The 26,083-nt window shown below is 42.8% G+C and overlaps 1 protein-coding gene across 2 annotated transcripts; it reads right to left on the bottom strand.

Moving 5' to 3' along the window:
* Positions 1 to 446: 446 nt before the first annotated feature.
* On the bottom strand, positions 447 to 25,533 carry ogfod1 (2-oxoglutarate and iron-dependent oxygenase domain containing 1). 2 transcript variants are annotated; one of them, XM_079496939.1, is made up of 13 exons: positions 25,258 to 25,533; positions 21,098 to 21,243; positions 20,023 to 20,069; positions 13,043 to 13,143; positions 11,815 to 11,931; positions 11,476 to 11,567; positions 9,250 to 9,378; positions 7,658 to 7,771; positions 6,014 to 6,093; positions 4,497 to 4,753; positions 4,080 to 4,208; positions 1,715 to 1,773; positions 447 to 623 (listed from the first exon to the last, which is right to left on the bottom strand). In XM_079496939.1, exons 1-13 carry the CDS (start codon positions 25,412 to 25,414, stop codon positions 462 to 464), a joined length of 1,590 nt encoding a protein of 529 aa, XP_079353065.1. In that variant the 5' UTR covers positions 25,415 to 25,533; the 3' UTR covers positions 447 to 461. The 2 variants fall into 2 exon arrangements, with proteins under 2 accessions (XP_079353065.1, XP_079353066.1); XM_079496940.1 differs by having other exon boundaries at positions 4,086 to 4,208.
* Positions 25,534 to 26,083: the final 550 nt, after the last annotated feature.

Below are 26,083 nucleotides of genomic sequence, written 5' to 3'. Positions count from 1 at the left end.
ACAGTCTACCATTCACTGTCAATGGAAACCAGCGACATGACGATGCAAAGACGCAATGATACGGCTGCTCCACACTTGTGATCTTTGCGTCTGCTCGTATGAACGCAACATAACATTCCCACTCTTTCATTGATGAGAGAGAGAGAGGTTTGACCGGGTTGACCACCACGCACGCAAAAAGTGTGAAATCCCCCAAACGCAGGAGAAACGCAGGAGAAATTCTGGCACAGGAGCAGCACAGGAGAAATGGTCAAATAAAAGGAGTCTCTTGCAGAACGCAGGAGGGTTGGCAGATATGTGTTCAACCCCAATTAAAATACGATTATTTAATTCTTTTTTTATTTATTTTGGGGGTGGGGGGGGGGGGGGGGGGTCACCGCCTGAAACCGTTGAGAACCACTGTCGCAGGTGGAGGAGGTCTCACGAACGACGATGTCAACCAAGTGTTAAAGACAGTTTTTTTATTCATAATAGACAAAAGAAAAGTCATAATGTTTTCTACGGGAGCCCTTGTCGGGCGACTGAACGGAGCTTCTGTGGTTGATGTGTTTGACAAACTTGAGCGTCTCTCTGTCTCTGTAGACCAGGGCCAGGGAGTTGTCCTCAGGATGAACGGTCAGGAGCTGTAGGAGCACACACAGAGGCCATTTATACCGTCATATATCATATACATCTCTCTGTCTCTGTAGACCAGGGCCAGGGAGTTGTCCTCAGGATGGACCGTCAGGAGCTGTAGGAGCACACACAGAGGCCATTTATACCGTCATATATCATATACATCTCTCTGTCTCTGTAGACCAGGGCCAGGGAGTTGTCCTCAGGATGAACGGTCAGGAGCTGTAGGAGCACACACAGAGGCCATTTATACCGTCATATATCATATACATCTCTCTGTCTCTGTAGACCAGGGCCAGGGAGTTGTCCTCGGGATGGACCGTCAGGAGCTGGACCAGTCAAATCACAACAACACACACTATAAGCACACACAGAGGCCATTTATAGAGAGTATGCGCATGCTTAAAGTGAATGGCACATCGAGTGGCAAATCGAGTGGCAAAGCAACATGCAAAGTGAGTTTAACATTGTTTAATGTTGTTTAATGCAATCAGATAAGACTTTTCTGTTTGGATGTATGGGCTGTCAAGGCCAGAAAGTATTTTTTTGCCACTCAGTAGGCGTTCCTGCATAACTTCCTGGTTTGATGATGATGTCACACGCATACCCTCTATACCGTCATATACTCATGGATTAAAGCTAAATGAAATCTCACAAATGAAAAAATGTTGCTAGGCCAAGTCCTAATATGAAATGTGCGAAACGAAGCGTGAAATGAGTCACCACACACTAGCGCCATGTGTCCTACACACTTAACACAATAAGTAAAGTAAAATTACAATGTTTTGGTAGGTGTTTTTGATGCAGGACACACTTCTATAGAAGACATGCTGATTCTATGGAATCAAATTACTGACATCAGTCGTGGCGACTGAGAACTTTAATCCATGTATACTCATAATTACGACTGGGGTCCATGTTTGGGGCAGGTCATATAATAATCAAACATTCTGACATTTTCAAGATGTTTTGACAAACAAATGTCGAAAATAGTGTAAACAGATCTGCAAGCTTTTTTTGTGTCGTCTTTTTAGTTTTTTATCTTCACAAATAGTGAAAATGTTGTGTATAAAACAGGGTTCAAGTGGGTAACACTCACCTCCTCATCTTCTTCATTGGCAACATAAGACGTGTAGCCTCCAAACTCTGGTTGCCAGTCTAAGAGAGAAACAATGTTCACGAATCATATCGTATTATAATACAATAGTTCTTAAACAAACCAGAATGGATGATTTATGTAAGAGAATAAATCAAAAATGATATATAGAAGCTCACATACTGTATAACTAGTACATCTGTATGGTAAGAAGTAGGTCGGGAGTGGATTATTGTCGGCATCAGCCAAGTCTGTCCCTGTTACAATGCGCTAGACCGCTGGGAGATGGATTGCTGAGGTGGAGCGCCACACCAACCATCAGCCTGTTACAATGCGCTAGACCGCTGGGAGATGGATTGCTGAGGTGGACCGCCACACCAACCATCAGCCTGTTACAATGCGCTAGACCGCTGGGAGATGGATTGCTGAGGTGGAGCGCCACACCAACCATCAGCCTGTTACAATGCGCTAGACCGCTGGGAGATGGATTGCTGAGGTGGAGCGCCACACCAACCATCAGCCTGTTACAATGCGCTAGACCGCTGGGAGATGGATTGCTGAGGTGGACCGCCACACCAACCATCAGCCTGTTACAATGCGCTAGACCGCTGGGAGATGGATTGCTGAGGTGGAGCGCCACACCAACCATCAGCAACCACGACTTGCCTCACCCAACTCATACACTGAGTTGGCGGTGCCCAGGATCGAACCAGTGACCTTGTGGTCCAAAGGCGAGAGCTCTACCGACTGAGCTTCCCGGACACAAATGCAAGTGTAATATTAGATTATACAACAGTAAGACGTCAACTCAATTTTATTATAACTCAGATATTTGCTTTTTTGAATGGCCTATGTACCCACTATGACCAAAAATGTCCCTAGAAAATCGCTAGCCTAGTAATCCTCTCTGGGAGAGCAGCGAAACTCAGCAAAGCTGATTTTTATGTTTTGATTAGGCGTTCCATCATGCTTGTTTACACAGCTAGATGGCTATTTCAACCAATGAGATTGCACTTCTATTGAGACATTCAGATGGTGTTAGAGGCCATGTCTCACCTAGACACAGGATCTATTGAGACATTCAGATCGTGTTAGAGGCCATGTCTCACCTAGACACAGGATCTGACACGAACTTTGACCTGATGGTCAAGATTCAATTCACCCCCTGAGCAAGCAGGCAAGCGCTAGTTAGCTCAATGGTAAAAAAAAATGTCTGCACTTGCGCAGGCAGTCCGGGTTACTAGAGGAAAGTGACATAGTGCAGCATTAAGACATGAAGCATGTGACTGAATGGGTGATTGTTGCAGACTGACCCATACAGCCAAAGGGCAGGATAAGGTCCAGAGGGTACTGACCCATACAGCCAAAGGGCAGGATAAGGTCCAGAGGGTACTGACCCATACAGCCAAAGGGCAGGATAAGGTCCAGAGCGTACTGACCCATACAGCCAAAGGGCAGGATAAGGTCCAGAGGGTACTGACCCATACAGCCAAAGGGCAGGATAAGGTCCACAGCGTACTGACCCATACAGCCAAAGGGCAGGATAAGGTCCACAGCGTACTGACCCATACAGCCAAAGGGCAGGATAAGGTCCACAGCGTACTGACCCATACAGCCAAAGGGCAGGATAAGGTCCACAGCGTACTGACCCATACAGCCAAAGGGCAGGATAAGGTCCAGAGGGTACTGACCCATACAGCCAAAGGGCAGGATAAGGTCCAGGGTGTACTGACCCATACAGCCAAAGGGCAGGATAAGGTCCAGGGTGTACTGACCCATACAGCCAAAGGGCAGGATAAGGTCCAGAGGGTACTGACCCATACAGCCAAAGGGCAGGATAAGGTCCAGAGGGTACTGACCCATACAGCCAAAGGGCAGGATAAGGTCCAGAGGGTACTGACCCATACAGCCAAAGGGCAGGATAAGGTCCAGAGGTACTGACCCATACAGCCAAAGGGCAGGATAAGGTCCAGAGAGTGTACTGACCCATACAGCCAAAGGGCAGCATAAGGTCCAGAGCGTACTGACCCATACAGCCAAAGGGCAGGATAAGGTCCACAGCGTACTGACCCATACAGCCAAAGGGCAGCATAAGGTCCAGAGCGTACTGACCCATACAGCCAAAGGGCAGGATCAGGTCCAGAGCGTACTGACCCATACAGCCAAAGGGCAGGATAAGGTCCAGACAGAGCGTACTGACCCATACAGCCAAAGGGCAGCATAAGGTCCAGAGGGTACTGACCCATACAGCCAAAGGGCAGGATCAGGTCCAGAGCGTACTGACCCATACAGCCAAAGGGCAGGATAAGGTCCAGAGGGTACTGACCCATACAGCCAAAGGGCAGCATAAGGTCCAGAGCGTACTGACCCATACAGCCAAAGGGCAGGATCAGGTCCAGAGCGTACTCTGCACTCGCTGCCTCTGCATCGTGCAACAACGTGTAGTCCCCGTGAGACCATTGACGGAGCTCCCCCGAGCATTCTGGAACACTGGGCTCTGAAGAGGGACACAAACAAACAAACAAACATATAAGCACTAAGCAGATGTATCTATTTTTCCTACCAAGGCTATTATGTCCACCACACTGGCAGGCTAAATCGCATTTTGCCCTCCCATCCAGATTGGAACAGGAGTTTTTAGAGTTTTTAGAGATTTTTAGAGTCTTTGGTATGACCCGGCCGGGGATTGAACCCCAACCTCCCAGTCTCAGGGCGGACACTCTAACCACAAGGCCACTGAGCTGGGCTGTGCTCTATGACATACCGTAAAGTGCTCAACACAAACCTTTGTCTTTGGTTTTACTTGATGATTGTGGATCTGTTACAGAACCCGTGGCTTCTCCGTCCCTGGTGTAGTCATCTTGCTGTTCGCTCTCCTCCTCCTCCTCTTCCTTCACCTCTTCATCATCGTTAGGACAGAGGTAGTGCAGGCTGAGTCCCGTGAAGTTGGACAGGAGAAGGAAGAAGGCTTCCGAACGCAGCAACTCCCAACACGCACTCACACACGGAGGCAACATATCCAGCGACGCAGTCTCGTAGCATCTGAATACACACACATAAGCGTGTTAATAAATGTGTTCAAATCTGTAATGTACAGTTAAACCCATTCAGACCTGAGGCCGATTCTACAAATGTCTTCTAAAGGCGAACAGTTTTCTGGAAAAGCTCATGTTGCTACACCAGTAGTGCTGAAACTGTTTTATGTCAAGTACCCCCAACATTTTGTGTCTTTGGCCGCAGACGCGCATCTGGAAATAGTATTGTTCCAGGGACCCCCAGATGCAAAGATTTTAGTTACAAATGTTGACTTTAAAAAATATATATATATTCAAAGATTTCTTAAAATCTAAATGTTATACCAATCTATACAAGGCACAGAACTGGTAGTGGGGCTGGGTGCGATGTGTACAAAATCTAATATTCTTTACCAAATACCTCAATATAATATGGACCTCATTGAATGATTATTATAAATAAGCATCAGTAATGACTATGTAATAACTAATTAGAATAGAAGCGCTAGAACAGTCAAGTACGTTGACATCACTTTACTGTAAAAATCTTGAATTCAATATGAGAAAATTCAACAAAAACAACTTTTTTATAGAATTCTTTCAATATATTAAACTTCAACATGTGGAGAGAAAAAAAAGTTTAAATAATGAACAAAGAAGTAAATATAAAATACACATGAACTGAACTTTATTTAATTAACCACTTAAACCCTATAAAATCTTATCTATTAAATCTAATCTGGATATGATATTTTTAAACATTTTTAAAATGTTCAAAAAACACATTGGCTGCATAATAATACCAATACCAATGTCATCAATTAAGTAAAATAATGAGCCAGATATTGGCCCAACCGAACCGATATAGGGGCTGGGAACCGTTGGACCTCGGTCAACAGACCATACAGAACAGATATAGGGGCTGGGAACCGTTGGACCTCGGTCAACAGACCATACAGAACCGATATAGGGGCTGGGAACAGTTGGACCTCGGTCAACAGACCATACAGAACCGATATAGGGGCTAGGAACAGTTGGACCTCGGTCAACAGACCATACAGAACCGATATAGGGGCTGGGAACCGTTGGACCTCGGTCAACAGACCATACAGAACCGATATAGGGGCTGGGAACCGTTGGACCTCGGTCAACAGACCATACAGGGTCCAAGCAATCCATATCCATGTGACCTACAGTACCCAACTTGACATGCTGTCAATTTCACTTGGTAAATAAGTTATATTATAAATATATGAATTAGGAAGATAGAATGAGTGAAATGTCTCACCGCTTATTGGGGGGACCTCGTCTTGTCCACTGGACGTCAGCTGACTTTAACGCTTCACTCACCTCCATGAACTTCTCTTCCTGATGGTGACAGAACCCAGGTCAAAGGTCAAACACCCAAGGTCTAATAACTCCACATTTATAGAGAGTCGCAGTCCCTCCCACTTTCATGACGACGCCAGGCCCAGGAAATGAATCCCAATGCATTTTTCCCATAGACATTTCAAAAGGTATTTATTTAAAGACCTTTTAAGCGTCGTACGAAGCCAACTCGAGTCGTGACAAATCATGACAACAAACACAATATTTTGGACCAAACAAATAATTACAAAGAAGAAAAACAACAAAAACAGTGTTGTAACCTGCCGTATTTTTCTACTTTCTAATTCTTTGTTTGGCCCAAAACATTGTGTTTATTGTCATGATTTGTCACGACAAGAGTTGTCTTTGTCCGCGGCGTAAACGTCTTTAAATAAATACTTTCTGAAAAGTCTATGAGGAAAATGAACGGGGATTTATTTTCCGGGTCTCTCGAGGGGGCGCGACGCGACGCGACGCTCTTTAGTCACAGTAGTAGTGCTCTTCACGGGTCCCCTGATGCCAATCCGGATCCGTGATTTACCATAATCACTGGAACCCAGGTCGGTTCCAGGGTCCATTACCTCGGACCTCGGGTCTGTTTATCATTATGTATAATACCCGAGTGGATCCGAGAAAACCCGTGCTCAACTTGCGACGGGCATAGAGGGTATGCGCATGCTAAAAGTGAATGGCACATCGAGTGGCAAATCGAGTGGCAAAGCAACATGCAAAGTGAGTTTAACATTGTTTAATGTTGTTTAATGCAATCAGATAGGACTTTTCTGTTTGGATGTATGAGCTGTCAATCCCAGAAAGTAGTTTTTTGCCACTCAGTATGCCTTCCTGCATAACTTCCTGGTTTGATGATGATGTCACACGCATATTCTCTATTGAGTGAAAGATGAATTGAGTTTCTAAAAAAATATTGAAGTTTTAATCATTTTTGTTTATTATAATGTATATAATTAGTAATGTTCATGATAGAATACCACAATTCTTTACATTATTATTATTATTATTATCATTATTATTCTTTACAATATTTTTCTTTAAAAAATATTGAAGTTTTAATTATTTTTGTTTATTATAATGTATATAATTAGTAATGTTCATGATAAAATACCACAATTATTTTCTACTCAGTCTGTGTCTCATAGGAGGACATCATCGTTTGGCACATTTCTTTTTTTTAAACAAGATTTTTTTTTATTTGGGGTTCAGTGTCTTGCCCAAGGACACTTCGACATGTAGACAGGAGGAGCCGGGATTCGAACCGCCAACCCATGGATCATTGGACGACCTGCTCTACCTCTTGAGCCACAGTCGCCCTTTGGCTTAGTTCCAATTATTGAATTGCAACTTTTCAGAAATAGAAAGCCTGCCGTTTCTATTAGCTTGGATTCCCCATCGATGAGGTCACTGGTGGACGGGTTTCTGAACTGCCCACAGACCTCCCATGAGACACAGACCATGTAGGAAAAAAATGGTGCCATTTTATCATGAACATTTACAGGAGAGACGGCAGAAAGACGAGAGAGACAGAGAAAGGTGGGGAGCAATTTACCACGAGGAAGTTCTTGAGCTGGATCTCAGAACTGTCCTCAAACTCCCCCTGGATCTGCTCCTGGTAGCAGATATCCAGGTACGTCGGGTTCACCCACTCCAGGAGCAGTGTCTCCTGTGCAAACACCACAACGTTGAACAGGACCTCATGAATACATTACATACACATTCGCATGCATTAGAGCCCGACCGGAGCCAGAATCCTGGGTCCGATCGTGATGTTGGAGAGAGCAAAATCTTGAAAACAATTTGAAAAAAACTTAGATTTCTTAACCAATTCAGGCCTGACGTCGAAATTAAAAAAAAAAGTTTTCTAAATCATGACAATTTTCTGAAAGATTTGAGGCACATTTTAACGATTAAAAAAAAATTGCAGACCTATAAGTTCATAGCGCGCCACTCGGTGGCGCGCTATGAGCTTGTAGATCTGCTATTTTTCAATAGCTAAATTATAACATAATGTTTAAAACACCAAAAGGGGTTCCCGCCCCAAAATGGGTTAAGAGAATCATTGTTTTAAGTATTTATTACACTTCAATATATGAAGAGAACAAGCAAACAAGTGAATATAAAATACACGTGACATAAACTGAACTTTGCAGTGGCGTGCAGTCCGTGCACAGACATTTTGAGGGGCAGGTGCTCAAGTGAAAAAAGGGCACCTTGTGCGGCGGGTGGAACCGCCGGCTGCTTTAATAGTGTGTGAGATTTATAGATTTTGGGGCCATAAATAATATATTAGACGCTTTTAATCCAGAATTGGTCGATGTCACCATGGGCCACATACTGTACACTGTACAAAACAAAAATATGATGAACAAACAATGAACTTTCAAATTTGACCAGATTTGACTGAGAGACTGCCATCGCGCAAATTACAGCTTTTCACCAGCTTTTTTTTTTTATTGAGTTAATAGCACAGGCAGACTCTTCACATACTAGAGCATGTCTGAAATAAGTGTCAGAGCTGAAATCGACATGTAAATATGAAATAAATGCCCAAACATGTAGCTTTTTCAAAAAAAATCCAATGGCAGTCCCTCAGTCAAATTTAGTCACAAATGGACACTTTGCTGTCCAGAGGGCAAAAGGGCAGATAGACGTGTGGTCTATCTGTGCATGATGCCCCCTGCCCCCTGCATGATGCCCCCTGCATGATGCCCCCTGCATGATGCCCCCTGCCAGTGTATCAGCCGGGCTCTGGCCCATTCAGGACAGGAACCCCTTTTGGTGTTTTAAGCATTATGTTATACTTTAGCTATTGCAAAATAGCAGATCTACAAGCTCATAGCATGACACCGAGTGCCAAATGTGTCACAAATCTTTGAATATATATTCTTTCAGAGCGAAGAACGTTTTGAATTTAAATCTTTGCTTCTGGGGGGGAGGGTCCCTGAAACTACATATTTTCAGATGGGGGTCCGCGGCCAAATACAGATAATTCGGGGGGTCCTTGACATGAAAGAGGTTGAGCACCACTGACAGAATTTTCAGAAAATGTTTAGGATTTAGAATACATTTTTTTTAGAATCGACCTCAGGTCTAAAATGGGCTACTAGAGTCTCAACATGAATCCGTTTGAAGTAATCTTACGTCTCTCGGTAGGTGAGGGCTCCTCGGGACGGGTGTCTCCACGTGGCTAGCAGGGCGATCTAGAGACGGCCCGTGGAACCAACCGCTGAGAGACAAGCGACACTTGTCCTCCGACAGAACCTCTGCCACCTGGAGCACGTCATGACACAAAACCACAGGCTTAGAGACAGAACCTCTGCCACCCCTGGAGCACGTTATGACACAGAACCACAGGCTTAGAGACAGAACCTCTGCCACCCCTGGAGCACGTTATGACACAGAACCACAGGCTTAGAGACAGAACCTCTGCCACCCCTGGAGCACGTCATGACACAAAACCACAGGCTTAGAGACAGAACCTCTGCCACCCCTGGAGCACGTCATGACACAAAACCACAGGCTTAGAGACAGAACCTCTGCCACCCCTGGAGCACGTTATGACACAGAACCACAGGCTTAGAGACAGAACCTCTGCCACCCCTGGAGCACGTTATGACACAGAACCACAGGCTTAGAGACAGAACCTCTGCCACCCCTGGAGCACGTTATGACACAGAACCACAGGCTTAGAGACAGAACCTCTGCCACCCCTGGAGCACGTTATGACACAGAACCACAGGCTTAGAGACAGAACCTCTGCCACCCCTGGAGCACGTTTTTCAGGATTCAAATTCAAAAGTAGCAGATCTACAATAAAGGCCAAAACTCCAGCTTGCGGTTCTGCTACTTTTGATGCTTTCATGGGATGGTGTCACATGATCAAGTGGGGGCGTTCATTTACGAGAAAAAAAATCACAAAGTTAGAATATGGAGATAAGAGAGATATAGAGATAAGAGAGGTTTCTGCCCGACACAGACCATATACTGTACTGTAGAGGTTTCTGCCCGACACAGACCATATACTAGCCTGGCTCCAGCCCCTGAATCGCTAGCCACGCCCATTACAAAAATATATTCAGGCGATTCAGGGTCTGGTGACGCTCTCGAAGGAGGTCTGAGACTCGGTTGGAAATCTGACCGACGAATCAGCGTCGTTTCAACTCGATGACGTCAAAACAACAGCGCCGTCCAGACACAAACAAACATGGCTGCGCCAGTAGCATAGCAACTTATGCTACTCTTTTGGTGTCACATTTAGCTTCATACTGGGTGAAAGTCTCATTCAAAAAATTATTTTTTCGCTCGAAAATGTTAGTTACAATGACATTGAGTTGACGTGTTTTTTTTTTTTGGTAACTGTTGCATAATCGCAATTTCGCACTCGAGTCCCATGCCCCGGCCATTTAGCTCTGTCCCCCCCCGCTGACATGCCCTCAACCACGGCTAAGTTCAGCCTGCTGCGGTCGGAGCCTTGTCATCTGCTTTGCTACTATTGTGATTGGTTAAGGGTGAACCAATCGCCGAAGACTGCCTCTTTGTCAACGCCCATCTCAGAAACGGCTGTAGTAGGGAGGGCGTTCAGACTGAATAATGGAGTGAAACGAAATGAAAATTCAGGCTGAGTGTCAGGCTAACCATATACTGTACTGTAGAGGTTTCTGCCCGACACAGACCATATACTGTACTGTAGAGGTTTCTGCCCGACACAGACCATATACTGTACTGTAGAGGTTTCTGCCCGACACAGACCATATACTGTACTGTAGAGGTTTCTGCCAGACACAGACCATATACGATATACCAGCTCAGTGGCCTTGTGGTTAGAGCGTCCGCCCTGAAACTGGGAGGTCGGGGTTCGATCCCCGGCCGGGTCATACCAAAGACTGTAAAAAATGGGACCCAATGCCACCCTGCTTGACACTCAGCATCAATGGGTTGGATTGGGGGGTCAAATCTACTAATCAAATGATTCCCGAGCGCGGCGCACGCTGCGGCTCACCGCTCCTTGGCTGTGGCTCACCGCTCCAAGAGATGGGTCAAATGCGGAGAACAAATTTCACTGCGGTAACGTGTGTGACAAATCGTACGACTTTGACTTTGACTTTTGTACTCCATTGAGTTAAGGTACTACTCCAAAGTACAACTTTGGAGTAGTACCTTAAGTACAACTTTGGAGTATGTGTTTACTTTTTGTTTTTTCCTTTCACTCTAATAGAAATATATTATACTTTCCTAGGAAGGGACACTTGGGACTCCCAAGTGTACCTGGAAAAAGGGTGAAGTACGCGCAGGCGCAGCCAACTGTAGCGTGATATCATATTTATGTAAATGAATTGAGTTTTTTATTTTGGAATGGAAGGCTGTTACCTTGTGGAAAGATACTGGTGAAACTTCAAAGAGGATCAACGTGTTCCAAGATGGTACGAGAGACTTGGCTACACTCTCTGGCTGGTAGTGACCTGACAATAGACACACACACAAATCTTGGTCTACTGCTCTCTTTAACGCACTGGCACACACACACACACACACACACACACACACACACACACACACACACACACACACACACACACACACACACACACACACACACACACACACACACACACACACACACACACACACACACACACACACACACACACACACACACACACACACACACACACACACACACACACACACACAGTGGGTGGCACTCACTGTCTGTGGTGTACAGATCCAGGGTTCCCCCGTCGCTGGTCTTCCACGGAGGGACGAGGTATAAGATAAATGCTATACGCCTGTCCTCCAGTTCATCATCATGACACAGAAGCACATCTAGGAGGAGATTATGTTTAAATAGATAAATGCTATACGCCTGTCCTCCAGTTCATCATCATGACACAGAAGCACATCTAGGAGGAGGTATAAGGTATAAGGTATAAGATAAATGCTATACGCCTGTCCTCCAGTTCATCATCATGACACAGAAGCACATCTAGGAGGAGATTATGTTTACAAATCAATGGAAAGTAATATGGCTGTACCTCTGACTGGATCTATACCTCTATATTATCTCCATGTTCTTTCTCGTAAAACCCATTTTGGGCGGGAACCCCTTTTGGTGTTTTAACTAAGCATTATGTTATACTTTAGCTATTGAAAAATAGCAGATCTACAAGCTCATAGCGTGCCACCGAGTGGCGCGCTACGAGCTTGTAGGTCTGCTATTTTTGAAAAATCGTGAAAATGCGGCACAAATCTTTGAATATATATTATTTCAGAAGACTTTTTTTGTATTTCGACGTCAGGCCTTAATGGGTTAACAACACCCTACTTGATCATAATACGGCATCACACAAAAGCATCAAAAGCAGCAGATCTGCAAGCGCGAAACGCTGCGCGAAGCGGCGCGTTTCTTAGCTTGTAGATCTGCTACTTTTGAATTTGAATCCTGAAAAGTAACAGTTTTGGACATTAGGAGGTTTCCACAATTCCACCTGACAGAGACAATGCAGTCCCACTGTGTAATAACAATTTTAGTAGTCATTCGGGCCGGCTACACCTCCGGTAGCGCCGCTGTCTGTTGGGACTGCGATTCCCAGAATTCAGTTAACCCATTCTGGGCGAGAACCCCTTTTGGTGTTAGCATTATGATATGCTTTAGCTATTGAAAAATAGCAGATCTACAAATCGAAGAACCACTGACATAGAAACATAGCTTTTTCAGAAAACTGTCAGGATGTAGAAGACATTTATAGAATCTGATCTCAGGTCAAAATGGGTTAAAAAACAAAAATACGGAAGTGCCGCTCTAATAACGAATTCTCCATGGTCTAAGCGCCTAAGATATTTTTGGAAATTAAAATTCTCAGAAGTGTATTTTTAACTAAGAACTAAGAAGTGTTACACTAAATAAGTAAAAAGCCAAACTGTTGACAGAGCTCACCGGTATATTGGTACTTGGCACAGGAAATATCCACTGTGGACTCCAACTCAACCCCCAGGACGTCTGCTAGCCAGCAACGGAACTGCCCAAAGAGTGCTGCCCTGTGATGGGATAGAAATGTTTATCCAGACAGACAGACAGACAGACAGACAGACAGACAGACAGACTTTATATTACCATAACGAAATATTCAGACATGTCGTGACTCAAATATCTTTGTGTTAAGGGTCAACAGGCCAGGGACCAATCGGTCCCTGGCCTGTTGACCCTTGTGAAGCTTGCTTATCCAGTTATCCACGGAGCCGTTAATATTCGCTGACGGATTATGCAGAGAGGGGATTCGAGATATGTATGACTCAAATAAAGAGGGGATAGGAGATATGTATGACTCAAATAAAGAGGGGATAGGGGATATGTATGACTCAAATAAAGAGGGGATAGGGGATATGTATGACTCAAATAAAGAGGGGATAGGGGATATGTATGACTCAAATAAAGAGGGGATAGGGGATATGTACCTGTATGACTCAAATAAAGAGGGGATAGGGGATATGTATGACTCAAATAAAGAGGGGATAGGAGATATGTATGACTCAAATAAAGAGGGGATAGGGGATATGTACCTGTATGACTCAAATAAAGAGGGGATAGGGGATATGTATGACTCAAATAAAGAGGGGATAGGGGATATGTATGACTCAAATAAAGAGGGGATAGGAGATATGTATGACTCAAATAAAGAGGGGATAGGGGATATGTACCTGTATGACTCAAATAAAGAGGGGATAGGGGATATGTATGACTCAAATAAAGAGGGGATAGGGGATATGTATGACTCAAATAAAGAGGGGATAGGGGATATGTATGACTCAAATAAAGAGGGGATAGGGGATATGTATGACTCAAATAAAGAGGGGATAGGGGATATGTACCTGTATGACTCAAATAAAGAGGGGATAGGGGATATGTACCTGTATGACTCAAATAAAGAGGGGATAGGGGATATGTATGACTCAAATAAAGAGGGGATAGGGGATATGTATGACTCAAATAAAGAGGGGATAGGGGATATGTATGACTCAAATAAAGAGGGGATAGGGGATATGTATGACTCAAATAAAGAGGGGATAGGGGATATGTATGACTCAAATAAAGAGGGGATAGGGGATATGTATGACTCAAATAAAGAGGGGATAGGGGATATGTATGACTCAAATAAAGAGGGGATAGGGGATATGTATGACTCAAATAAAGAGGGGATAGGGGATATGTATGACTCAAATAAAGAGGGGATAGGAGATATGTATGACTCAAATAAAGAGGGGATAGGAGATATGTATGACTCAAATAAAGAGGGGATAGGAGATATGTATGACTCAAATAAAGAGGGGATAGGGGATATGTATGACTCAAATAAAGAGGGGATAGGAGATATGTATGACTCAAATAAAGAGGGGATAGGAGATATGTATGACTCAAATAAAGAGGGGATAGGGGATATGTATGACTCAAATAAAGAGGGGATAGGGGATATGTATGACTCAAATAAAGAGGGGATAGGAGATATGTATGACTCAAATAAAGAGGGGATAGGGGATATGTATGACTCAAATAAAGAGGGGATAGGAGATATGTATGACTCAAATAAAGAGGGGATAGGAGATATGTATGACTCAAATAAAGAGGAAGCTAGGTTCCATGCTAGGAGAAGTCGTCGTCGTCCCCCCCCCCCCCCCCCCCAAAGGCAAAGCATCACCATGCTAATACATATCAGTCTGGGGGTCCTTCACATGAAAAAGTTTGAGAACCACTGATATAGAAACATAGGTTTATAGAACCACTGATATAGAAACATAGGTTTATCAGAACCACTGATATAGAAACATAGGTTTATCAGAACCACTGATATAGAAACATAGGTTTATAGAACCACTGATATAGAAACATAGGTTTATAGAACCACTGATATAGAAACATAGGTTTATCAGAACCACTGATATAGAAACATAGGTTTATCAGAACCACTGATATAGAAACATAGGTTTATCAGAACCACTGATATAGAAACATAGGTTTATAGAACCACTGATATAGAAACATAGGTTTATAACCACTGATATAGAAACATAGGTTTATCAGAACCACTGATATAGAAACATAGGTTTATCAGAACCACTGATATAGAAACATAGGTTTATAGAACCACTGATATAGAAACATAGGTTTATAACCACTGATATAGAAACATAGGTTTATCAGAACCACTGATATAGAAACATAGGTTTATAACCACTGATATAGAAACATAGGTTTATCAGAACCACTGATATAGAAACATAGGTTTATCAGAACCACTGATATAGAAACATAGGTTTATAGAACCACTGATATAGAAACATAGGTTTATAACCACTGATATAGAAACATAGGTTTATCAGAACCACTGATATAGAAACATAGGTTTATAACCACTGATATAGAAACATAGGTTTATAACCACTGATATAGAAACATAGGTTTATAACCACTGATATAGAAACATAGGTTTATAGAACCACTGATATAGAAACATAGGTTTATTCATAAACATAGGTTTATCAGAACCACTGATATAGAAACATAGGTTTATTCATAAACATAGGTTTATCAGAACCACTGATATAGAAACATAGGTTTATATATGTATAACATAGGTTTATATATGATATAGAAACATAGGTTTATATATGTATAACATAGGTTTATATATGTATAACATAGGTTTATATATGATATAGAAACATAGGTTTATATATGTATAACATAGGTTTATATATGTATAACATAGGTTTATATATGATATAGAAACATAGGTTTATATATGTATAACATAGGTTTATATATGATATAGAAACATGGGTTTATATATGTATAACATAGGTTTATATATGATATAGAAACATAGGTTTATCAGAAAACTGTCGTGATTTAAAAGACATTTTGTAGAATCTGTTCTCAGTCCTAAATGGAAAAAATAAAATTAAAAAAAACAGCAGATATACAAACTTACAGCAAGTCACTTCGTGCTACTCTGCGAGCTTGTACATGTACATCTGCTAGTTTAGCCTGGCTAAAGCCAGACCGAATCAGCCGTTGGCAAAAAGAAAATGACCACACGAAAGTGTGATTTGAGCACCGCCGTAGGGTCCATTGGGCCACGCGGGCCGTGGCCCAGTCAGTTTAGAGCTGGCCCAGTCTGACTTCGAAGAGAGGGGGCGAAAAAACAAGAAAAACAACAAAAGATAGCCTACTTTGGCACCCCTTGTGCACGCAAATTTCTGTTTAGTATAGCAAACCACAGCATGCAAGGCGCCTTTGTTTTAAATGGTCCCCCAAACCGTTCACACTTCACACCTATCGGCCGGGGATGCGCTAGCCCTCCCCGCGTGACGCCCAGTCAATCATATCATATGATCCACTCTACGCGCCTGGGTTTGAGTCTGGTTTAGCCAGGCTACTGCTAGCTGAAAACAGCTTTTTCAAAATGATTTCCAAAAATAGCAGATTTACAAGCTTGCAGCATGCAGTGAGCTTGTAGATCTTATTCTAATAAAATATACACTCACTTGATATTCAAATTTGTACATTAGTATATTTAGCAAGTCATTAAAAAAAATGAAAACAATGGGAAATGGGCAAATTAGGGATTCATTAGTGGAGCTCTGAGATGTGTGCGATAAAGGTGGAGAGACCTGTTATTCATGGTGTTCTCTCCCTCTCCACTTCTGTCCACAATCCCCCCTATTCCTTCCATCCATCCTTCTGTCCACAATCCCCCCTATTCCTTCCATCCATCCATCCATCCATCCATCCATCCATCCATCCATCTCTCCCTCTCCACTTCTGTCCACAATCCCCCCTATTCCTTCCATCCATCCTCTCCACTTCTGTCCACAATCCCCCCTATTCCTTCCATCCATCCATCCATCCTCTCCACTTCTGTCCACAATCCCCCCTATTCCTTCCATCCATCCATCCATCCTCTCCACTTCTGTCCACAATCCCCCCTATTCCTTCCATCCATCCATCCATCCTCTCCACTTCTGTCCACAATCCCCCCTATTCCTTCCATCCATCCTTCTGTCCACAATCCCCCCTATTCCTTCCATCCATCCTTCTGTCCACAATCCCCCCTATTCCTTCCATCCATCCCGGACCCACACAATGAAACACGAGAGGTGAAGAGAGAGGAACTCTCTTCACCTCTCGTGTGTCATGGTGTGGGTTCGAGTCCCATCAGTGCCATTGTAATTAACACTGTAGGCCTGCCACTAACTCGCCATCCGGGGACCGGCTCCCCTGAGTTTGTGTGTTTCCCATCTTGCAGGTTTCCATGGACTGTGATTACGGATGGCCAGCTGCAGACCAGTGGTGTGATCACAGACAGTGGCGTATCCAGGAATTACGTTTTGGGCAGGCAAGATCATGTGTTAATTGTCGTCTCCCCGCGCACAATCGTAGCACTAAAGGTTTTCAAAGAGATATACCTGCCAGACGAGTAGGATACAAAGGCATGCATTTACATTCCAATGGGTGATTGAGGATCGCGCTCTACCGCAACGGCCAATCAGCTGCCCATTAATAGTTCTCAGGTCTTGTTTTTGTCTTCTTTTTTTCTCATTGTATGGATTTTGGCCAGGCCAGAAATGGATTTGGACAGGCGGACGCCTGCCCTCGCCTTATTGTAGATACGCCTCTGATCACAGACCAGGCCTCTCCATGGAGCACGACTGTGGATTGCTACTATATTCATTATTGCGCCGGTAGGTCGCATTTACTATGAAAACCTGCATATCCGTGTTAAGTCACACCTCCATATGGTCACGCCTCGTGTCATCACACCTCGTGACATCACACCTCCATATATGGTCATGCCCCGTGACATCACACCTCCATATATGGTCACGCCTCGTGACATCAGGCCTCGTGACATCAGGCCTCGTGACATCAGGCCTCATGACACGTCATGCCACCATATATGGCCATCTCCATATATGAAGATCACAACACTGACCAAATCTAACCCTGGATAACCATACATGGAGAAGACTGGATCATCACCTAGATCTCCATATATGGAGCTGACCTGTTCTGACATTCCAAATGTTGATCCCTCCCGTCCTACCTGTTCTGACATTCATGTTCTGACTTCATCAAACCCTGTAGACTCAAGACACGCTCAATATATGGCCAGTACAGAATCCATTCCAAATGTTGATCCCTCCCGTCCTACCTGTTCTGACATTCATGTTCTGACTTCATCAAACCCTGTAGACTCAAGACACGCTCAATATATGGCCAGTACAGAATCCATTCCATATGTTGATCTGACCCCCCATGCCAAAGCAGTCTGCCATCTGCCGTCACCCAGGGGGATGCCCTTTAAGGCCCCCCCTCAGGGTGTCTTACTGGTGGTATTATACCATTATATATTATCTTAACATTACAGTGTGCTACACTACATCTAATTATAGCATTATCTTCCATCTTACGTTATTATATTTATTATTGTTCTTATTGGTACTACTTGTTTATGCTTGTATCTCTCTCTCTCTCTCTCTCTCTCTCTCTCTCTCTCTCTCTCTCTCTCTCTCTCTCTCTCTCTCTCTCTCTCTCTCTCTCTCTCTCTCTCTCTCTCTCTCTCTCTCTCTCTCTCTCTCTCTCTCTCTCTCTCTCTCTCTCTCTCTCTCTCTCTCTCTCTCTCTCTCTCTCTCATCCAACGACAACAAAATATTCTAAGTTTTGGGTCTGAGATGCTAAATGTCATCATTTGGTGGTCCATGGCTCAGATGCAGAATAAATAATGGATATTGATATGAAAAGGGTTGATATGAAAAACCACTGCCCTAGATCCTGGGTCTGTGGCTGACGTCTCTTCTAGTTAATGGAGTTTTTTGCTGGCACTGTCGCGAAAGTGGTTGCTCAGGGTGGGACAATGTTGGGTCTCTGCTCTATAACGTAAAGTGGTTGCTCAGGGCGGGACAATGTTGGGTCTCTGCTCTATAACGTAAAGTGGTTGCTCAGGGCGGGACAATGTTGGGTCTCTGCTCTATAACGTAAAGTGGTTGCTCAGGGCGGGACAATGTTGGGTCTCTGCTCTATAACGTAAAGTGGTTGCTCAGGGTGGGACAATGTTGGGTCTCTGCTCTATAACGTAAAGTGGTTGCTCAGGGTGGGACAATGTTGGGTCTCTGCTCTATAACGTAAAGTGGTTGCTCAGGGTGGGACAATGTTGGGTCTCTGCTCTATAACGTAAAGTGGTTGCTCAGGGTGGGACAATGTTGGGTCTCTGCTCTATAACGTAAAGTGGTTGCTCAGGGTGGGACAATGTTGGGTCTCTGCTCTATAACGTAAAGTGGTTGCTCAGGGTGGGACAATGTTGGGTCTCTGCTCTATAACGTAAAGTGGTTGCTCAGGGTGGGACAATGTTGGGTCTCTGCTCTATAACGTAAAGTGGTTGCTCAGGGCGGGACAATGTTGGGTCTCTGCTCTATAACGTAAAGTGGTTGCTCAGGGCGGGACAATGTTGGGTCTCTGCTCTATAACGTAAAGTGGTTGCTCAGGGTGGGACAATGTTGGGTCTCTGCTCTATAACGTAAAGTGGTTGCTCAGGGTGGGACAATGTTGGGTCTCTGCTCTATAACGTAAATTGGTTGCTCAGGGTGGGACAATGTTGGGTCTCTGCTCTATAACGTAAAGTGGTTGCTCAGGGTGGGACAATGTTGGGTCTCTGCTCTATAACGTAAATTGGTTGCTCAGGGTGGGACAATGTTGGGTCTCTGCTCTATAACGTAAAGTGTCTTGAGACAACTTGTTGTGATTTGGCACTTTATAAAATAAATTTGAATTGTAATGGATTTCTTCTTCTGAGATGGTAGGTAAAGTAGGACAGGCTCGCAAGTAATTGTACATACCAACAAACAGACAGTAAGATATTATACCTCAAGCCTGTGATGTGTGGTTCCGTTCTCTTCTTCAAATCATCTGACTGTTAAAGGAAATAAACAGAAGACATTATACAACAGTGTCATTACTGGTCCAAGGCAATGAAATTATGTATTTTGGTTTAGCCTTGTTACAATTATTAATCCCTGATCGCAATAATTTGGGCTAATCGCAATAATTCTGCATTATCTTTAGAATCGTTTATTGATTCTGTATAAAACAGCTGGATAGAATGAACAGAAGTGTCACATTTCCATTATGATTTCCATGTTGTTGTCCACGCTCTTTAGTCAGGGCAAACCATTTCAAAATTGTTGACATTTTTAAATGTTCAAAAAACATCAAAATTGCCAGAATAGATTTTCCTTAACTTTTTATGGATATGGTCTGTTTTGGTGATAAGTATATTATTTATTTTGTTTATTAGTAGTGTCTGACAATGACCTTCGATGACAATGACAGTCATTTCTTCATATATTTCAGTTATTTGTCATATCTGCCCTGTGCAAAAACATCCGTGCATCAATGTTCCAATGTTCAAACATCCGTGCATCAATGTTCAACATCCGTGCATCAATATTCCAATGTTCAACATCCGTGCATCAATATTCCAATGTTCAACATCCGTGCATCAATATTCCAATGTTGTTCAACATCCGTGCATCAATGTTCCAATGTTCAACATCCGTGCATCAATGTTCCAATGTTCAACATCCGTGCATCAATATTCCAATGTTCAACATCCGTGCATCAATATTCCAATGTTCAACATCCGTGCATCAATATTCCAATGTTCAACATCCGTGCATCAATATTCCAATGTTCAACATCCGTGCATCAATATTCCAATGTTCAACATCCGTGCATCAATATTCCAATGTTCAACATCCGTGCATCAATGTTCCAATGTTCAACATCCGTGCATCAATATTCCAATGTTCAACATCCGTGCATCAATATTCCAATGTTCAAACATCCGTGCATCAATGTTCCAATGTTCAAAGGCAAAAACACAATGAATCATCAACTAAAATGTCATGATCGTGACAAGCCTACTTGGGCCTAGTGTACCTGTTTAAATTTGTACAAGTCATTTGACTTCTCATGAAAGTTGAGGTCTAGGAGTTCTCTCTGCAGGTTCTCACCAAAGGTCTCATTGCTGATGAAGTTCTTGATGATGCAGTGAGGGAAGGGCTGGCAAGCCAGCTCCAGGTTCCCTGCAAAACAGTGTTACATCAAGTTAATTGCACAGCAATTAAAATGGGATATGATGCCTGAAATGTTTCATAACAACTCTGCAACATGCCCAGACATGCCCTCCCCCTCCCCTAAGGCAAAGTTGCAGCGCTGTGACGTAAGGTTCCTTTTTTAACTTGAACATAGGATGACAAGTCAATGATGATGAAAAAAATTAAATAAACAATGATTGTCTGATAATGAATAGCTTACATTTCATATGCACTCCTGACGTTTCACTAGCAAAAAAAAGATCCCCCTCTAATAATAAGATAGAATACATTGTTGTTGTATCCTACTTCTTCTGGCTCACCTGCCAGTGAGGAGCCTGTCCTACTCCCTGCTGACTGACAGGTGCCGCCCCAAATGACATCCTGCACATGATTATACATTCATTCTAGTCTCTCTCGACAGACTGAAGGAAAAGAGGGCGTTGGTTTTCCTTTGTTTTGCCAATGGGTTCCCAGATTGCATTCATTCAAACTCTGAACTCTGACTGGGGAGGGCGTCTGGGAGATAGTCTAATGACCATTTATTACAATGTCATGATGTCCATCCATCCATCTTCAACCGGTTATCCTTAGTCGGGTCACGGGGGCAACAGCTTCACCAGAGAGCTCCAGACTTCCCTCTCCAGAGCAACATTAGTAACTTCCTCCTGGGGGATCCCGAGGCGTTCCAAGGCCAGTGAGTCGATGATCCCTCCAAGTGCAACTTGGTCTGCCCCGGGGTCTCCTCCCAGTGGGACGTGCCTCGAGGACCTCCCTAGGAAGACGCTCGAGAGTCATCCTAATTCTATTCCTAACCAGATGTCCGAACCACCTAAGTTGGTTCCTTTCCAGGCGAAGAAGCAGCGACTCTACTTCGAGTCTCTCTCGTGTGACTGAACTTCTCACCCTATCTCTAAGGGAGATGCCAGCCACCCTATCTCTAAGGGAGATGCCAGCCACCCTATCTCTAAGGGAGATGCCAGCCAGCCACCCGTCAGATTTAAAAAGAAGAAAAAAAGGTTGCTATGAATGAATATTTTATTTTGATATTGTGTCATAATAAAATGTAATGTTGATATGGCACACTGACTATCAATAAAATAAAAACATGGCACTTGACAATTCTGATGTACTTTTAATGCAGTTGAGTATTTGTATTTCTTGATCATTTATACTTCTACTGCACTAGCACCTGACGAAGCCAAACGGCGAAACGCACCATGCAATAAAAAAGGAAGCATAAGTGATCTTGTCCTCAGTAGTCTGGTGTGTGCGGTCCCTTCCTTTCCTTGGGGAAGTTCTCTTTGGCCTGCATTTACACCTTGCCTACCAGCACCTCCCCAACCTGGATGTGCATGACAAGCTATCTGTCTGTGTGTATATATATGGTATATATATTCACTCCTAACCATGACAGTACATATATAAATGCACTAAACATTCAGCAATAGTATAATTATGCAGTAATAACCATGACATTGATAGTATAGACTATCAAGAGTATATATTATTTGTATAATTTGTATACTATACTGTACTGATATTTATATAGTACTACTAAGCATGACAGTAGTGTAGGCTATATGTTTTATATTCATATACGGTATATAGATTTATTTATTTATTATGATTAAACATTGCATAGGTGTATACAACGTGTACAATATAGAAACTAATCTTTTTCAAACTCCGGATTTCATCATGCATACAGAACATCCTGTCATTTCTTTCCCAACCCTTAAAGATATATAATAAAAAAATACCTTGCCTATAACATAAGCCCCTCCCCAAACTGCTATGGTCCAATCACAGCTAAGCATAACATGAGTTAGACAAACCTCTCCACCAATAGTATTCCTATATGATAAAACATTGTTTTAAAAAAGAAATGTCATGCACATATTTTTCCAGTGCATATGGCAGGCCTTTGGAAGAGATTTTGAAGGTCTGGTTCCAAAAATGAACCAGTATTTAATGTGTAAAATCCATAATATTTACAATGGAATGAATGAGCCCGGCTGGAAAGTGTCTAAGTGGGAGTGTCTAAGTGGGAGAGGGCGGGGCTTAGCTAAAGGTGAATTCAAGTCTTTTGTAAACATCTAACCCATTAGTTTTCAACCAGAGGTCCGGGGACCACCAGTGGTCCTTGAAGGGGTTCAAGGTGTTCCCCAGCTGAATGGAGAGTTGGTAACCAAATGGACCCTCGTAGACCTTTAACTCCTGAGAGGGTAAAATTAAACCAAATGGACCCTACCCATCTTTAACTCCTGAGAGAGTAAAATGAAACCAAATGGACCCGTACGAGTCCATTTGGTTTCATGTTACGCTTTAAGTTAAGAGTTAAGAGTTACATTATTATAAACATTACATTATTTAATTTACAAGAAGTCTACACAATTTTGATCAACGTTTTCCTGTTATCTCTCCTAATGGTACCACATCAATACAGCATGGACATGTGGACATATTCTTTAGTTTTGGGTCTGAGAGGCTAAATGTCATCAAATGGTGGTCCGTGACTCAAATGCTGAATAAATAATGGACCTTGACATGTAATGAACAGTACATCATTTTTTGTATTTCTCCCAAGTAACAAACTAATTATAGTATAGAGAACAAACCATGACAGTATAGCTCTGTTTGTAACCTCACATCACTTTGCCAAACGGGGATACCATGGCAGTACAGTACCTGTGTACTTGCACTGTATACTGTGTATAATATTCATAGTACTGACCATGGCAGCAGTGTGTAGTGTGTACTGTACTGTGTATAAAATTCATATAGTACTGACCATGGCAGTAGTGTGTACTGTAGTGTGTAGTATAATATTCATAGTACTGACCATGGCAGTAGTGTGTACTAGTGTGTATAATATTCATATAGAACTGACCATGGCAGTAGTGTGTACTAGTGTGTATAATATTCATATAGTACTGACCATGGCAGTAGTGTGTACTAGTGTGTATAATATTCATATAGTACTGACCATGGCAGTAGTGTGTACTAGTGTGTATAATATTCATATAGTACTGACCATGGCAGTAGTGTGTACTAGTGTGTATAATATTCATAGTACCGACCATGGCAGTAGTGTGTACTGTACTGTGTGTATAATATGCATAGTACAGACCATGGCAGTAGTGTGTAGTACTGTACTGTGTGTAGTCACCATTTGACCACATAGAAATTGATCTATTGAAGATTCTGACTTTCAACTGTACATCATTTTTGTTTTGATTGTATTGCTGTATTGTGCTTTCTGCTTTGGCAATGTAAACGTATGTTTTCTCATGCCAATAAAGCCCTTTGAATTGTGTAGTATAATATTCATATGGTACTGACCATGGCAGTAGTGTGTAGTACTGTACTGTGTGTAGTATGTATCCATAGTACTGACCATGGCAGTAGTGTGTAGTACTGTACTGTGTGTAGTATGTATCCATAGTACTGACCATGGCAGTAGTGTGTAGTACTGTACTGTGTGTAGTATGTATCCATAGTACTGACCATGGCAGTAGTGTGTAGTACTGTACTGTGTGTAGTATGTATCCATAGTACTGACCATGGCAGTAGTGTGTAGTACTGTACTGTGTGTAGTATGTATCCATAGTACTGACCATGGCAGTAGTGTGTAGTACTGTACTGTGTGTAGTATGTATCCATAGTACTGACCATGGCAGTAGTGTGTAGTACTGTACTGTGTGTAGTATGTATCCATAGTACTGACCATGGCAGTAGTGTGTAGTACTGTACTGTGTGTAGTATGTATCCATAGTACTGACCATGGCAGTAGTGTGTAGTACTGTACTGTGTGTAGTATGTATCCATAGTACTGACCATGGCAGTAGTGTGTAGTACTGTACTGTGTGTAGTATGTATCCATAGTACTGACCATGGCAGTAGTGTGTAGTACTGTACTGTGTGTAGTATGTATCCATAGTACTGACCATGGCAGTAGTGTGTAGTACTGTACTGTGTGTAGTATGTATCCATAGTACTGACCATGGCAGTAAGCAGCGCCGTGAGACCAGGCTGTCTTCACTGCACTCTTCACGTTGTCGTCAGCCAGAATGGAACAAAGTTGGGCCACCTCCTCGCGTTTCTTTCTCCTCTTTCTCTTCGTGTGGTCGCCGTCGTCTGGTTGTCGTTTAGAGTTCATGACAGAAAGGCTCTTATTGACGTCCAAAAACACACCGATATGATACTTGACAACAACACCAGATGGGAAAGTGTGCAGAACGCGAGCTCTGTATGTGTCGCACGTGAACTACGTCATCAAGGCGTGTCGCAAAAATAACAGAACTACAAGCCAACAAGGCGTCCATCTTGCCTTGTAGTTCTTTTTAGGAAAGGGGTCTAATGCTTGGATTATTTTCTTCAATAGTTTGCATTTTGAATTGCCTTAAATCAATGTTGCTCAAACATTTCCATATCATGGACTACCCATTGATATTGATACATATTGGACAGTTATTCCAAATAGTTTTGTGCCTGACATCCAAAGAGAAGATCTAAAAGTGGATGGCGAAACCATACATCATCTCATTGGGTTAATTTATAGCCAGCAAAATTGTGAAATTAAACCGTCACCTCATTTTGCTGGGGGGGGGGGGGGACCCCCTAAACTCCCTCAAGCAAAGGAAAAGCCCTGAACACTGGCATACAAAGGATAGTATAGTAGGCTATAATAATAATAATATAATAAAATACAATTATATGGCTGCCATTTTCAAATGCATTGATTCAAATGGAAAGAGACATGTCCTAGGGAAAGTAGCAAACAATTTGTGACATATGATTCAGTTGAATTGCTGTATCATTTTCCTCT

This window comes from Electrona antarctica, assembly GCF_951216825.1.
Source record: "Electrona antarctica genome assembly, chromosome: 3".
In the NCBI taxonomy this organism is placed as follows: Eukaryota; Metazoa; Chordata; class Actinopteri; order Myctophiformes; family Myctophidae; genus Electrona; species Electrona antarctica.
This window is presented reverse-complemented; position numbering and strand designations above follow the sequence as displayed.

Bases quoted from the DNA above. Each gene is read 5' to 3' on its own strand.
- ogfod1 (XM_079496939.1), bottom strand. From the start codon at position 25,414: ATGAACTCTAAACGACAACCAGACGACGGCGACCACACGAAGAGAAAG. The intron at 7,772-9,249 runs GTAAGATTACTT...GTGTTTGCACAG, and splicing joins GCCCTCACCTACCGAGAGAC to GAGACACTGCTCCTGGAGTG. The intron at 4,754-6,013 runs GTGAGACATTTC...GTGTGTATTCAG, and splicing joins CGAGGTCCCCCCAATAAGCG to ATGCTACGAGACTGCGTCGC.